General features: G+C 33.5%; 1 protein-coding gene across 2 annotated transcripts in view; it reads left to right on the forward strand.

Annotated features, from left to right (window-relative positions):
* Positions 1 to 17,832, forward strand: part of LOC149802579 (kinesin-like protein KIF19) — a 147,087-nt gene that overhangs the window by 55,115 nt on the left and 74,140 nt on the right. For both annotated transcript variants that reach the window (XM_089951850.1, XM_089951851.1), the window contains exon 4: positions 14,940 to 15,027. In XM_089951850.1, coding sequence (XP_089807976.1) covers positions 14,940 to 15,027 — 88 coding nt within the window. The remainder of the gene's footprint in view (positions 1 to 14,939; positions 15,028 to 17,832) is intronic.

Genomic DNA, 17,832 nt, shown 5'->3' on the forward strand with positions numbered 1-17,832 from the left:
ATTGTCATTTGTTGCATATTTATACATTGTCATCTGTTACTCATTTGTCATCTTTTACACATTAGTCCATTGTCATCTATTACACATTTATCCATTGTCATCTGTTACACATATGTCCATTGTCATTATTTACACTTAGTCCATTGTAATCTATTACAGATTCATCCATTGTCATCTATTACACATTTATCCATTGTCATCTGTTACGCATTTGTCCATTGTCATTATTTACACTTAGTCCATTGTAATCTATTACAGATTCATCCATTGTCATCTATTACACCTATCCATTGTCATCTGTTACACATTTGTCCATTGTCATTATTTACACTTGGTCCATTGTAATCTATTACAGATTCATCCATTGTCATCTGTTACACCTATCCATTGTCATCTGTTACACATTTGTCCATTGTTTCTCCATTCTGCATCCATTAGCAAGAGTTTGTTGTCAATCCTAATCCTAAACTGCTGGGAGGATTGCCATGGATCTTTACATACAGATCCATCCTAGGGTCTACTTGTTCCAAGACATGAAAATGGAGCCTCCTGGACATCCAGTATGGCCACCATGGTGGCCAGCTTGAAAACCTTGTTGCTACATCTCCTGAATGGATGGTCATATGAAGATGTAGTTTTCAATTAAATACTCCTGATGACACCTGGTTGGCTCTAAATGAAAATGGATCTGATCTGATATCCATAATGAGTGCCATGGAGGGCATCTTGAAAGTCTTGTTACTGAATGAATGGGCATATTAACATGAGGTTTTCACTGAAAGACTTTTTATGATGTCTTCTTGGCTCTAAGTGAAGGTGGTGCCCCTGGGACATTCATGTGGCTGCCATGGCGGCAGTCTTGAAAATCTTGTTATCAGTACTTCTCCTGAGCTAGGGATCATCTCAGCATAGGGTTTTCACCAACATATATCACATAAAGTCAAGTTGATCCTACAATGAAAAGGATGCCCGTTGGACTTCCATTATGGCCACCATGGTGGTCACCATGGCCACTATGATAGCAGACTTAAATATCTCATTGCTATTCTTCCTGAATGGATGGTCATATTGACCTTGAGTTTTCACTAATGTAAAAAAGTAGTTCATTGTGTAGTAGTTGTACCTTTATAAAAATGTGCTATTCAGACCTCTATTTTCATGCCAAGGTTACCATGTTGAAAATCTTAATATCTCTACATCTCTTGAATTGATGGATTTTGACTAAATGACTTCTGGTGATATGTAGTTGGTGCTAAATAAAAATGGTGCTGATCTGACTTCCAAAATGGCAATCACTGTAGTCAGGCTTAAAATCTATGTATAGCTAATTCTCCTGAATGGATGGTCATATAGTCATGTGGGTTTTTTTAAATAGTATTCTCACATCTTCTTGATCCTAATCCTAAATGGAAGTGGTACTAATCAATTTAGTCATCTTGAAAATCGTATTATCACTTTTTATCTTGAAACAATTTTCATATTGTGACATATATTTAATTTGTATTGCTTGTTAGCTTTTCTTAATGATTATATGTTGTGTGTATTTGTATTTGATACTTGATCTTATTCAAAGTCAAGTTAATGGTATACCTGACTAATGTAATTTTTTATTTAAATAACATACAGTAATACTTACCTAATATTTCTCTATCATTGTGTATTAAATACTCAGATTATTATTATTAGTAAACATGCTTATTTCAATTTAAGTTAAAGATGCAGCTTTGATACTGATGTTAGAAACTTCAAGAATGGAAATTTTCTATTAGTTGACAGATTATTTTCAGAAAATGGTAATTACAACCTAGATCAAGTAGAGGTTTTTATAATCTTGTTGACATTGGGATTATACAATCTTGCCTTAACATCAGAAGCAGAAGCAGTCATATTGATATGTTCAATTTTTTATTTGGATGGATTAATTTATTCAAATTATTATTCACTGTAATTACAGAGTGCTCAGTAATATTCTTGAACTAAATCATTAATTTGGAATTGTAGGTAATTCATAGAAGGACATTTTGGATTATATTATGGTGATAATCAAAAGACTGTTAACACATCACCATACTTCAGGCCATTGACATTAGCACATTTGAGACTACCGGCACATCAGCATATTCAGTATTGGAATTTATTTGGAACACCACTGGAATTCAATTGGAAGTTCATACATTTGGATTTGTGATAGAACTTTTAGGACCATTTGGAATTTAATTACAATACTGTAGGTTCTTTTTTAAATTTTCAAATTTGTATTCTAAGGAAATGAACTATTTGTTGACACTGGCAAAACTTGTTGGTTTTAGCTCATTTCTGTTACTTAGATTAAGACTATAGTCATAACAAGATCGGCATTGGGTTTTCCCAAAAATACTTCAAACGTGGTTGTGTTGTTGTTCCTAAATGAAAATGATGCCAATGTAGCCTTCAAAGGATGTACATATGAACATTGGGTTTTCACAAAAATACTATGAACTTAGATATGTAGTTGGTCTTAATGAAAACAATGCCAATGTGGCCTCCCAAATTTGGAATCTTGTAAATGGCACCATATATACATGCTTATAAGTCAAGTCAAACTACAAACAACAAAAATTCTGATCTGCCATCACATGATGTGCCTGCAGATCAGAGTCTATGTTGTTTGTTCTACTGATTACTTCTAACAAACTGCACATACCCAGATCTGTCAGTGCATTAAGTGATGGCAGATCTGGGTCTTTGCAGTTTGCAGTTGGACTCAACCTGTAAGTGAGTATATACGGCAGTTGCTCCTATGTTAAAATGACAATGATCTTGCCCTTCTAATAGCTACCTAAATGGCCACTCTGAATATATATAGCTACTTCTACTCAGTCCATGATAGCTGATTTTGGGTGAAAATGGTGCTCATATTACCATCAACATGGCATCATAGTGGCCATTTCAATGCCACCATTATCACAAGAGTAATATTTCTGAAAGAAGATTTTCTCTAAAATACTTCTTGCAATATTTCTTAGGTTCATTGATTTTCTTTCCATTATATTGAGTTCAGAATCAAAGGCCATGACATGGAATTTTGTCCTGCACTTGCATGAATCTTGAGACCATGACAAATTATACAGATAAGAAAATATTTTTTGTAACCAATAAATAAATATATTTCATTACTAAGATTTTAAAACAGAAGAAAAGGACAGAGTAAAAGGACATATGTTCGATTCCCAAAAATCATTTTTGGCCAGTAGAGCGTCAGTCTTTTTGAGTAAACTTTTATTGATGGATTGTTATGAAACATGCGCACATGAAGAAATCACTTGGCTCCTACAACTTTTATAAGAGTTATTGCCCTTTTTGGCTTGCGGCTGAATGTAGTGTCTAACAAAACTTTGGAACTAGTCTCTCAATTTTGATTGGAACAACATGAAAAGTTGGTAAATGTTGACATCTGAAGATAAGGATATTGTCATATTGCTTCTGTACTTTCATTTAGACTGATTGCCATTTTGGTTTTGCAGCTGAATGCATTGTGTGACAGAAGCTAGTAAACACAGTCTCAGAGGTTTTGATGCATCACTGTGAAACTTAGAAGATATTATTGTCATAATTGAATTATGTGCATGATGGTATTTACAAATGACTGTGCCAGTGTAATATTTTTACATTTTTTCAGAGTTATTTGCACTGGATGTTGTGCATGACATTGTCTTGTGAATGCAACAAGAATCACAATTTTCAGTGGAATCCCATGAAACATTAACATGTTATGGGCATCCTTAAAGATTTTCAATAGAATCCATCATTATAAGATTTTAAATGGAATCCCATGAAACATTTACATGTTACGGGCATCATTAAAGATTTTCAGTGGAATCCATCATTAAAGATTTTCAATGGAATCCTTTGAAACATTTATGTGTTATGGACATCATCAAAGAGTGTCATACTAACAAACTAGTCCTCCTTAAATAGCAGTGGGATATACAAAGTTGGAGACTGCCTATTTTTAATATAAACTACAGTGTTTCTCAATCATATTGATATTAATTCTTGTAAAATTGGCAGGTATAAAAAGAAATGGCCCTCATTAACAAAGGAAAAGCTGAAATCCATTCTTGCAATTTCCACTGTCAATATTGTCACTTTAGCAAGTGCACTTTTTATAGGATAAATTTTATTTATTTTGATTACCACTAGCAGCAATATCTGATGATTCAGCAAATCTTTTCTAGCTGTAAGATTGTTGCAAATTTTTGTGGTTTTCTCCTTAGGCCAATCAGTAGACCTTAGCTGCTGAACCACATGGGTCAAGGTCACAGGAGACCAAAACAAAGCTGTCATTGTATGGTGACTACCTCATAAATACACCTTCCTCTAGTTATCTAGTAACATTCTGGGCACAAAACTGATGCCAGTGCCATCCTGGGCACAAAGCTGACTCTTTAGATTTTAACCACATTTTGTGACTACACTAACAATACGTTTACATGGCATTGCTTTAAACATAATTTACGCATTGTATGTAATTGATAATTTTAGATCACCAGTAATAAGAGGAGTTGTGACTATATAACAACAATAAACACAACAAATGGATTGAATTATGTATTTTAGGCCATTAGCAGAATGTTCACATAGATCCAGATTGGTTGAAATTTGATAATATATGGCTGCAGATTTATTAGCATTTAAATATAAAGATAAATACCCAAAACATTGCTTCACAACCATGGCATTTCCTAACTGACAAAAGTGATTTATCTATTTTCAGAGTCTGATTTAATGCTTGAAGTCAGGTTTAATGTTTGACATATATCTTTAGTTCTTTTAAGACTTTTTTACTGACCAAAAATATATTTTATTGAGGAAAAAATGGGGAATGAGGGTACTAATAGAAAACAAGCTTTTTTTAAAACATTTTAATTATTAAAGAAATTGTTCTGTTCTTAACTACCGGTATGGAACATTTCTGTTTTCTGTACCAAAAAATTATGAAAAAGTATTCAAAATTATTTGTTTTAAAAAGAAACATTTTAGATGTATGAAATAATAAAGTACATTATTCTATTGTCCTTGTTTAATAACTGTGGTTGCACTTGGCAAGATAGCTTTTCTGGAATCATCTAATTGTTTTTATGGACTGAGTAATATCCAAGTAATTTGGGAGAGATTCTTTAAAAAAAGATTTGAATTTCCTAGTAATCACATGTCTGTGTATCAGTAACAATAAATAAGATCACATTTAAGATATTTAGATGTCAAGAAACTTCTATCAGAAAATTATCCTGGCCCACTTAACAATGTTAACCTTCTCCTTGAAGTCTATCCTTAAGCCCAGAAAGGTGGAACCAAAACAGTTCTATTGTATAACTAAAAGACATGTCAGATTTTAAATCAGGTATTTGCTAGTTATATATATATATATATATATATATATATATATATATATATATATATATATATATATATATATATATATATATATATATATTTAATATCAGTTGATCAAAATTACCTAAAATGTTATGGTTGACATGCAATTAAACACCAGTTATATGAAACTTGTTATGGAAGACATGCAATTAAAAACCAGTGATAACAAATACACATAATGGATACTTACCCAGTCAAAATAGTTATGCTAATATTGTGATTTGAATGTAGTGACCCTGTCACATTTTTATCTTACATTATTATCTCAACTCTTATAATCATAAATTATTATCTAGAGTTTCATTGTTTCATATTTATCCAAATTTGTTACCATTGTAAGAGAATAATATAGTCACAAATTGGGAAGAGAATTAACAGTTAATATAAGTTGAAATGAGGTGCTTTGTTTTTCATATATGTTAAATATTTTAGACGTATTTTTTAAAGTAAAAAATAAGAATTTGTTGATTGTTTTATTTATTTACATCTTTAATTGGCACAAAAAAGCCAGTATTGTGCTGACATGCTGTTAAACCCTTGATTGCACTTTTATCAAAATTTTATTTTGTTTTTTCTTTCTTCCTGTGATTTCAATGTTTAGGAGATTCTGTTTAAATTGGCAATTACAAAGGAAGTATTTGATTTGTTTAATTGTCTTGCAACTGTCCAACTTTTTCTTAGTGTTTAGATTTCTAAAACTCTTTCAGTTTGTGTTGAGGAACAAAACACAAAATATGTGATGTTTCTAAATAAGATGCAGTAATAGGCAAACCTTTTAAACATATCACCAAAATGTACAAATAAAATTTCAACATTTTTCTCATATAAGCACATAAATTAGATAAAGACATAATGCAGGTATTGACACAGTGACAGTACAGACTTTCTGCAGTCACTGCTGTCTGGAATTTTTTTAATCTCTTTTTGACTAGTCTAATAACTATTTTTCTATGCAATTTTGCCATAAATTTGTAATGCACAGGCAAACCGGTATCTGTTTTGTTCATCATACTGATTACTCCTAAAAAAAACTTGCATAGACCTAGATCGGCAACACGATATGCAATGGCAGAGCTGCATCTGTGCAGTTTGACTCAACTTAAAAGTAATTGTAGACACTTTGTCCTCTTAAGCATGATTTTCATGACATAGGTTGTAGAACAGCAAATAATGTGTTTTAGCAACAGAGGGTTTTTAAGTGTGTGCAGGTGACTTTCAAGGCAGGATTGATTGAATGAATTCTGTATTAAATTTAGCTCTGTATAAACATATCAGCTTTGGATCAGGGAATAATACTGTTATCAAACTTGTTGAATGGTTTTTGTGCATTTGCAGTGACTGTTGTAGAGGACCACCTTTCATGGCATTTTGATACATGAATGAAGTGAGTTTCATGCCAACCAGATTACCAGTATACAAGTTTCTGGTAAAATGCCTCAGTTACCATGGTTATCAATGGAAGGTGTATCAGTGTACCTTTGTAAAAGTGAAACCACAGGGACTTTTCTCCCAAACTCCAAATTTACCTAGATCTAATTTATGCAATCATTAAAGACAGAAATTATATTGTAAGCTTAAAAATTTATGTCTACATCACTTTGTTCACAGTGTTACCTTCATATATTACATGTATTTATATATAGATATTACAAATTTTTGACATCTGTATGTTTTATACTTTGTCTGGTGTACTTAATGTCTGCATTTATTTAGAAGGGTTTATTTGCTGAAGTTTCTATGCAGTTTATTTTTACATTTTTTTTCAACTTTACCTCGGGTTGGCACTGCTTAGCCACTTTTGTGCTGAGGTGCCATGGAACAGTGTTACATAGATACACTTTGTTAACAAAACCCTTCCCAGAATGCTGGACTGACCTGAGCCTCTTAGTCTCCATGTTCAGTATCCAGACTGAGCCTAGCGGAAGACTACATGACAAAATAAAAGTGTCCAAAACATGCAATATCTCCAAATTAAAACAGGAGAAAGTGAAACAGACATTTGTTAAGGAACAGTGCAGCAAAATAGAAACAGTTGATGTGAACTCTGAGAATATAGAGGAAAACTGACATCTTTCAAAGACTGTGTGTACTCAGCTGCATCCAAAACCTTCAGTCTCACTATATGTAAACATTGAGACTGGTTTGATAACAAGGATAATGCCATAAAGAGACTACTGAATGAAAAACAAAAGCTTCAATAGGCCTGTTTGGAAGACTGCACTTCATCATCCAAGGAGACAGCCTTCAACAGCTTCAAGAGGAATGTCCAGTGCAAACTCTGAGAGTTGAAAGACTCCTGGCTGAGCAGCAAGGCAGACAAGATTCATTACTATATAGACAGGAATGATGTACAGAACAATCTGTTGGCCACAGACATTGGGAACATGTCCAATACTGAGTGCTGTTAACACAAAACTGCTTACTGACAAAGAAGATGCTACAAAGATGGGCAGAACACTTCAACAACATTATCAATCAACAGCAGTTTATCAGTGAGGAGGCAATTGATAGATTGCCCATTATGGAGGTCAACATATCACTTGTTGATCCTCTAGAGCTGACTGAAACTGTAAAAGCAATCAATCTGCTGTCAGATCCTGACAAAGCACCTGAAGCAGATGCTATACCAGCAGAAATCTACAAAGCTGGAGGCTTGCACATGGCAGAGAAACTGACTGTACTCTTTCAATGTAGATTCAAGGAACTATACCCCAGGAGTACAAAGATGCATCTATCATTGATTTGAGAGTATCCCAACAGATTGTTCTGTACGTCATTCCTGTCTGTATAGTAATGAATCTTGTCTGCCTAGCTGCTCAGCCAGGAGTCTTTCAACTCTCAGAGTTTGCATTGGACATTCCTCTTGAAGCTGTTAAAGTGGGAAGGAAACAGACAATCCTGAAAAAGTCATCAAGGCATTTCCTTGCTGTAAATAGCAATCAAAACCCTTCCCAGAATTCTGCTGAATTACCTTGTGCAGTGAGCAGAAATATGGAAAGCACTCTAAGGAATGTCAGAAGACATGCTTCAGAGATTCCCTCAAGTCATCCTTGAAACATTTCATCATTTTCCCAAAGTCTTGGGAAGGTCTTGTAAAGAATCATTCCACCTGGCACAGTCTCATCCATACTGGAGCTGCAGATTTTTAACTGAGGAGAATTGCAGAGGCAGTGCAGAAGCATGAGCAGCATAAGTCTCAGTACTCCAGCATGTCCTCTTTTGGTCAAGCTACCCCAAGCAGCATCTTCTGTCCAGTGTACCGCAGGTGGTTCAGAGCCTTATTAGCCACTCACATACTCAAAGACACCAAACCAGTCAATGATGTCATGGTCATCTATTGAACCTGAAAGATGAACAACAAAAACACAAAACTAAGGAAAGGTCCAATGGTATGAGACTGCATAGGATCCATTTTGCTGCCGCATGATTCACTAGCATAAGCACACCAGCATTTAGTATGTTAGCTTGAAATCCTATAAAAGACAAACGGCATAGACCTGGTTTGCTGGTGATGTATAATACTGTAGATCAATATAAATTGAAGTCAGGTACATGAACAGATTGCATTTTTGCCTTTAATTTGACATTTGTGCCATCCATCAATAGCTTTACTTGGTTAAAAAAAACCCAAAAAAAACATATGGCCTGCATTAGTGACAAGTTTTATAGGGCAGTAACCTTTCTGCTCCATACATTTTGATAGCTCCCACAGATAAGAATGGCTACAGACTATGGAATAAAAGAAATGGAAAATAAAATTCAAAAGGGAAACATTTCTAGTAAATGTTACTGATGTTTGCTTTTTTTTAAATGTAGTCTTCTTTATCGTATGAGAGCCGTCTCATTCAGTTATGGTTTTCACTTAACAACAGGAAAAAGTTTGAGTGTCATTTCATTATCACTGTGGTCCTCTTCTTGGTCTTGAGCCAACATTGTCATATTTGCACATTACTTTTGTCACAGACTTAAGCCCTTAGTGATTTCACACTGCATTTACCTCAGGTACACACAAACAGTATATTCCAATTACTCGAGAGGTAAGATAATTTTGGCAGCTGATAAGTGAAGTATTGGTTGCCCCTTTGTTATATTCTTAATTGCACTGGATAGGCAAACCCTATTAAGAAACATGAAATTGGTGTTTGAGTGAACAAGTCCTTGAAGTCGTGTACATGTTGGTAATTGAGAACAGCACAACTTTGTTCTTGTTTTGAATAGGTAGATATAAGTATGATGGTAGGCACTTCAAGAACAAAGAAACTGAATCTGATAAGTTTGCCATTATCCAGACCCATAGTATCTTGTTATGAATACTTGGTTTTTCTACCAAATTTAGTTAGCATTCAAACTGGGCTGTACATTTTCAAAGTTATCAGTGCACACAGCTTGAAAGTCAAACATTTTTTAAACATTCAGTATTTATGCTTGAAATTGAGTGAGAAGGCAAAAAAACAGTTTTTCATTTTATATTTTTATACCATATATATTGGCCTATAAGTTGAGTCCAGTTGCAAACAACATCATCTCATCTTATAATGCCCTAGCAGTAAGGGTCTCCATTGTTTGTTCTACAGGTTACACATAACAAACTACATAGACCCAGATCTTCCAGTATATTGTGTGCTGATGGCAGATCTGGGTCTGTGCAGTTTGTAGTTGGACTCAACTTTTAAGTAAGAAGTATAGTAGTCATTGTATTCTCGTATTATTAAATACATTAAGTTTTAATTCAGCTTTTGTACATCCCAATCGCTTTCTTTTATTTTATAAACTTCTGAGACCATTTCATCTCATCTAAAATCTGATTTGATCTCATGTACTACACTCTGATTTAATTTGAATGACAGATTTTAAAAGATCTTCTTACATGACTTTCTTATTGTTTTTTTCTGACTTTTAATTGCCTCAAAACATGCATCTAATTTATGGCTGCAATACAGGGTATAAGTAACTTTACAGTTGTACAAATGTAATCCCTTTAATAAAAATATATATTGAATTTGAGTTATACATTTGCTAAATGCAAATACTTTTAGGGATGTGATCAGAAATGGAAGTCTTAGAATCTTAGGTTTGACGTATCCTGATGTTTGTCTCTGTCTACAATCATGTCACATTCACCAATAGTTCTCATTTCTCACTGACATTACCATAAATTATATCATTTTTTCTTTGTTTTCATTAGCTATGGATCCAAACAAAATTAAACAGGCATGGTACTAAAGTATATATGGTGTACTTACTTATAGGTCATGTGAAACAGCAAACAGCAAGAATCCTGATCTGCCATAGCATAATGTGCCTGCAGATCAGGGTCTGTACTGTTTGTATTACTGTTTACTCCAAACAAACTGCACACATCTAGATTTTCAAACTGACATTGGATGCTGGGGTGGGGGGTGGGTATCACAAAGTAATCTTTTGGGAATTGCAGCCAATATTGCCAACCTGCCGTGACCATGGAAGTTTCATTGCCTGTTGTGTGATGTTAATAATTTAGATTTTACACTTGAAGAAACCATCATACTGTGGAATTTTATTTGTTTCAAAGATTTATGAAAATTTTCTGAAACGTTTGAATTTGTATTGATGATTGCACATTATAATGTCCAAAGATCAAATAGGTGAAGGACTAAAAGCTAACTTAGAGTCTGCTGTACAACAGTCATGTATTAATGATGCAAAAATCATTTTATGGCCAAAAAAATAAGCATTAATAAAAAAATGTTATTTTTTAATTTCAAGCTTTTAGAGCATCATTTTGAGTAGAATCTGGGACACATTTCACAAATTGGAGTGTGGCCATAAATGTTGCTTCCAGATAGTTTGTTCATAGACTTAAGAATCAATCCTAGGACCACCTTTTTGACTGAGAGTCCTATCATGTTGTTTGTAATTGATTTGTCACTGTACTTTAATTTTAGAACAAAAAAAGTTTCATTTGCTTCAAAATATATTTTTATATACTTGTGATTGCTTATCATATGTGATCACCAGCAGCCATATAAGATATAGTTGTCAAATGTAAGATGTTTGAGTTCTTAACCAGAATTCTTTAAACATTTTGTGCATGAAACTCAAGCTAAGGTTAAAAGAAAATCAGATATGACACTTGGAGTACAATTAGTTTTGTAAAGTTTAACAATTTAGGAAATTTACTCGAATGAAGAATATTTTGAAAGTTGTCTTTCAGTGCATTTTATTTCAGGATTCAGACTGTCAAAGGTTTTGGACTATGAGCTTGAGCTTCAGTTTCAGGTTTGAAATGTTTTAGAATACCAGGCCTGGTGATGTCATTTAGTTTGTGATAGATGACATCATTTTATTTGTTTAGTTGAGGATACCAGACCTGGTGATGACACTTATTGTAATAGATGACTTCGTTTTACCTTTTTAGTTGAGAATACCAGGCCTGGTGATGTCATTTAGTTTGTGATAGATGACATCATTTTATTTGTTTAGTTGAGGATACCAGACCTGGTGATGCCACTTATTGTAATAGATGACATCATTTTACCTGTTTAGTTGAGAATACCAGACCTGGTGATGCCACTTATTGTAATAGATGACATCATTTTATCTGTTTAGTTGAGAATACCAGACTAGGTGATGCCACTTATTGTAATAGATGACATCGTTTTATTTGTTTAGTTGAGAATACCAGACCTGGTGATGCCACTTATTGTAATAGATGACATCATTTTATTTGTTTAGTTGAGAATACCAGACCTGGTGATGCCACTTATTGTAATAGATAACATCATTTTACCTGTTTAGTTGAGAATACCAGACTAGGTGATGCCACTTATTGTAATAGATGACATCGTTTTATTTGTTTAGTTGAGAATACCAGACCTGGTGATGCCACTTATTGTAATAGATAACATCATTTTACCTGTTTAGTTGAGAATACCAGACTAGGTGATGCCACTTATTGTAATAGATATCATTTTCACTGCTGAGTTGAGAACACGAAGCCAGGTGATGTCTCATACTGTAATTAGATAACATAATTTTACCTGTTTTAGTTGATGAGTTGAAATTATTACTTGAAAAGACATATCTATTTTATTATATGACTGTCTGCTTTCGGTCATTAGAATTGTTTCCAATCTGGAGTGCACAAGAGATGTGTTGTGAGATAAATTCCACTTTCTCTTTGTGTGTTGTATAGGAAAATGAAATGGATTCATGTTACATTGCAATGTTTTGCAAAGTTTTTCTTTGTGTGTTGTATAGGAAAATGAATTGGATTCATGTTACAGTGCGTTGTTTTGCTTAGTTTGAATTTCTCTTTGTGTGTTGTATAGGAAAATGATTCATTTTCTGAAAATGAAATGGATTCACCTGATACTGCAATGGTTTGAATTTCTCTTTGTGTGTTTTATATGAAAATAAAATGGATTGATGTTATAATGCATTGTGTTGCAAAGTTCAAAACTTTAGCCAGAACACAAGGGAAGATTTCTGAACTATATGGCTGAGATGGATGGTTCAGATTACTGTCTATGTGTATTGGTTAACATTTGAAATTTGAAAATGTGCAAATTGTGCATTATCATTGTTCTTGTCTAATCATCATGTGCCTGCATCTATTGCAATTTGCAAATTGTGCATTATCATTGTTCTTGAATAATCAACATATCCCTACATCTATAGCAGAAGGGGGGCATAATGTTTTGCTGCTGTCTCTCAGATGTCAGCAAGTCTGCCCATCTGACCCAAATTCATTTTAGTATGATAGCACAAAAACTATTAGATTAAATTTTGTACACTCTATCTTTAAATTTTGTATGTTTTAAATTTTGTACACTTAGTCATGGCCATTAGCAGATGGCCTTGTTAGATCTTTAGTCTATTTCAGACATCTGTGCGAGGCACAAATTAGGAAAATTCATATGCAGTAGACCAATTAATTTAGGTATGCATGTTATTAAGTACATGAGTTGATTAAACTTAGATGTCGTTATGGCAATGTTTCAGATTGTTCTAGTATTACTCTTTTGGGACCAGGACATTTGTGCTATGCAGTTTCTGCAGCAGGGGCATACATATTTTCCCCACACAAATCAATACCTTTCTTTTTTATATTAGGAGCAGATCCAAAACTTTTACAAAATTATATACAATGAATCCTCTCTGGAATGAACATGCAAGGGTCCCATAACATGTCCTTAATTGACAAGTTCCCTTCATATAAATGTTAAAATGGCTATAAAATAAGACCAGGCACCCATAAATGTTGTCCCTGATGAGCCAATGTCCTTTCAATGGAGGTTTCTGCTAAGATAGGTTTCAGAGTTTATGGTTTGCAATGTCCACAAGCTGTAATTATGATCCTTTAGTGCCAAATTTATTTGCTGCTTGTATGCAGGGCCGACAAGGGGGTGGGCAACCAGGGATATATCGCTGGGGCCCAGGCTCGTAAGGGGGTCTGGGCCAGACAACACTTCTTAATTTTATACAAGAAAACATTTGTTTAAACAAGAACTAGGAAAGGCCCAGGTGTTTCTTACCCCAGGGCCCATGATCACTCTCTATGGTCCTGACTGTTTGTCACAGCCCTGAATGAAAATTTTGTACCACTGTGATGAAATGGCTCAGTAAGTTTTGAAGATCTCCTATGATGCAGGTACATGTATCATCATGGATCCCAATAAGTTTGGTAAATTTATACCTTTATTGATGGTTAAATTATTTCATTTAAGGTTAGTTATTGGATGTTGAGAAACAAGTGAAATGTAGTTTTTCTTCATTGAATACCTTTTTTCTGTATTCCATAATGCATGCCTTTTGGAATATACCTCAGTATAAGTGCCTCCTTGATAGTTCAGCTCTATTTATGGTTCAAATGAATAACATTCAAAGGAGGAAGCACTGTTTAAGGAATTTTCTTTTATAATTATAATAAATACATTGTTATAATGCTATCCATGTCTATAATATAATGATACAATACTCTCTTATAAGACTGTATGTAATGAGATAGTACTCTTTCATTATAAAGTTCTCCACAGAATATACCTCCTTTGAATAATGCAGTATTCTTTTGTCATAATGTTATCAGTGGGAACTACAAATATAGTATACCATGTTATGATGAGACAGTAGTCATTATAAAGACTGTCTATAGAGTATACCACCTTATAATGATACAGTACTCCATCCTTATAATGCTGTCCATGAGGACCATAGAGTATACCACCTTATAATGATACAGTACTCCATCCTTATAATGCTGTCCATGAGGACCATAGAGTATACCACCTTATAATGATACAGTACTCCATCCTTATAATGCTGTCCATGAGGACCATAGAGTATACAGCCTTATATAGTGAGATTGCCTTATAATATGGTACTTGATGCATATCATTTTACTGCTACACAATGGAATGGGACATTACCACCTTATAACAGGAACAGTGTTAGAAAAACTTTATGGTGAGGGAGTACTGCATTGTTGAGCATCACTGTACATGTAGAAGATACTGATTTGGTGTTGTTTGTTTGCTTTTCAGGAGACAGTGTACGAAGCCACAACCAAATTTCTGATAGAAAATGTCATCACAGGGTACAATGCCACTGTCTTTGCTTATGGTGCAACTGGTGAGTCTTCATTCTGGAATCATGCAATTAACAGTAAAGGCATAAAAGACCACACTTCTCCAGAAGGTGTAAAGGAATGGTGCATTGGTAAAATGGTGCAGAGTACCAGTGGTTTAAGGGTCAGACTTCAAACATACTGCCATGTTCTAACCCGGTTTAATTTCCAGTAAAAGCTCACTTACATTTAGAAAGTTACTTTCTGTTTCAAGATTTCATCAGTCCTTAAAATGAAACCTTGAATTAGTTGCAATATTGTAATGTACTATATAGAAAGTCTTATGATAGCAGATGAAGTCCCCATACAAGTTATGGCTGTTACATTAGCTATTTATATTTCAAGAAATTATAATCTATCCAAGTATAGGGACAATAGAAATTCTGAATGAGAAAAATAAAGGATTTATTCAAGTCTTAACTTGCTATATTTGTTAATAAATAAATTACTGTAATAGAAATAATGTTCTTTTATTAAACTTCCTCTAGTTCATGACATGTCATAATAGCCCACATTCTCAACAACTTGTTTTAAATAACAGTAGTGGTCACAAACAATTTGCTAGTAAAATTCGAGAATATTCATAGGGGTAACATCAAAATTACAATAACAAACAAAATCAGATATATAGAACTATCATGTAAAGTGGATGACCATTTCCGTTACAATAAAATTATTTATAATAAAACTATAGTCTTAAAAATGTACTGGAATGATACAAGTTTTATGGATGCCCAATACCCCTATGTATAAGTACAATATGCCATAATGGGTTTTGATTTTCTTTAAAACAGAAATTTTGTACTTATTTATATTGCAGAAATGAATGTACAGTTCAAATATCATTACTTTAAATTAATTCCTGTTTAGAGAATGATAACAATTTGTACTACTTTTGAAAGCAAACTTGCAAAGTAGGAATACAGTATATTTTCTAATTTCACATGAACTCAGTGCTGGTTGAAGGAAAACTGATTGGTATGCACAACACTCTATTTATAACTTGATTGCACTAGTCCGTGTAACACTGTGCCAAAATAGTACATATTTTTAACAGGGGCTTTAAGACAATAAATATTAACTACGTCTAAAATATTGTGATTTAAGACAAATATTGAAGGCTTAATTACATTATTACACTTTTAATTACAAATATATGACCAAACACTAAAGTCCCTGTGTGAGACAAGAAACAACAAACACTGGCCTCCAAATAGGGTAGGTGATGCAGGAAAATTAGAACATGCATAACATATCAATATGTTATCTTTGCAGGAGTTGGCAAGTACATTTATTTTATTGTTAAGCAGAACTTATTTGATGTAAAAACTTGGTATATAAACTATTTATTAATGTTCAGTCATGCTTGTACATACTGCATAGTGAAAATTGGATGCGCCTCCAATACACAAATTGCCTCCAAAAACAATGATGGTGAATATTGTAAATACATTATGACACTGAACATAGCACAGAATAAAAATTATCTGTCAATCATACAGAACATTCTTAGGCTGGACATTGTACTGGACATGATCTCAATACCCAACTGTATATGAATTTGCTAGAATAACTATTATATATGTAATGTCCAGCATTGGAACAGTGTAAACATGCCATGTTTAAGTATAGCTTACCATGCTGTACATATACACATGGGACAAGGGAATGGTACATATAAATAAATCCTACAAATCCCTACCAAAAAGTAAATAGTTTGAATTCATTTAAAATTTGTAGTAATACCATCCAAAATAACTTACATACGCATATGTGTAAGATGTAACAACAATATGTATTTTAAAACCATCCAAAATAACTTACATAAGCATATGTGTAAGATGTAACATAACAATATGTATTATATTCTGAGAAAAAAAGCAAATACTTCAGTTACTATTGTGGTCTCAGGGATTTAGAATAGGCCCGATATGCCCTCATGAATGTTGTAATAGTTGCTAGTGGAGAGAGGATATAATGGCTCACTGGTTAGGGTGCTAGACTTGTGACCAAAAGGTTGTAGGTTTGAATCCTTCCATAAGATCAGCTTGGGTTGGCTACTTTGGTGTGCCTCAGCACAGCACTTTACTCCAATTGTCTCAGTAGTAAAAAAAACCTTCTTATGATCTTAAAACACCATCCGGACCAATAAAATGATAAATATCTTAATTTGTTGGTAATGTTATCATTTGCAATTTGTGTTAAGATGCTTTCAGAAAACAAATTTGAAAACAGTAAAAATAAAATATTGTTATAATGTAATTCCATTGACATGGACTCTTTATAAGCTTGAGGTTATGGTACTAATACATTAACCAAGCTGATGATGAAAATTTTGTGCAAGAAATAATTTACTGGTATGTACAATTTAAATTTTCTGTCACGTTAAACATTTTTGTTATTTTTGGAAGAAGTTATGTAAAATAATGAAGACATGACCAGGTTCTTTTGAATATCCATAAGCTTTTTAACAAAAATTAATTGTTTACCTTGATTTATAGTTGCATGCAGAATATTTAGAGTACAGGTACATAGAAAGAATAAATTGACACTGTCTTGCTTAAATCTGCTCATAACATGTCTAGATTATCTATAGAAAGTATTAATGTACTATCAAAAGCAAAAACTAGGCTAGAATCCTCTGATTGTACTTAGCAACTCATCAGGTTTGACAAGACAATATTTAAAATATTGACTTTCTGTCTGTGCATGCAAGGGGTTTCTTTTTGTATTTATGTACTTCTTATACTTCCATCAGTATTGGGTATTCCCATGTGGAGATTTTAGGTCACAGTGTCTGTCTCACTACA

This window comes from Sinohyriopsis cumingii, chromosome 3 (assembly GCF_028554795.1).
Source record: "Sinohyriopsis cumingii isolate HCF-2022 chromosome 3, ASM2855479v2, whole genome shotgun sequence".
Lineage (NCBI taxonomy): Eukaryota > Metazoa > Mollusca > Bivalvia > Unionida > Unionidae > Sinohyriopsis > Sinohyriopsis cumingii.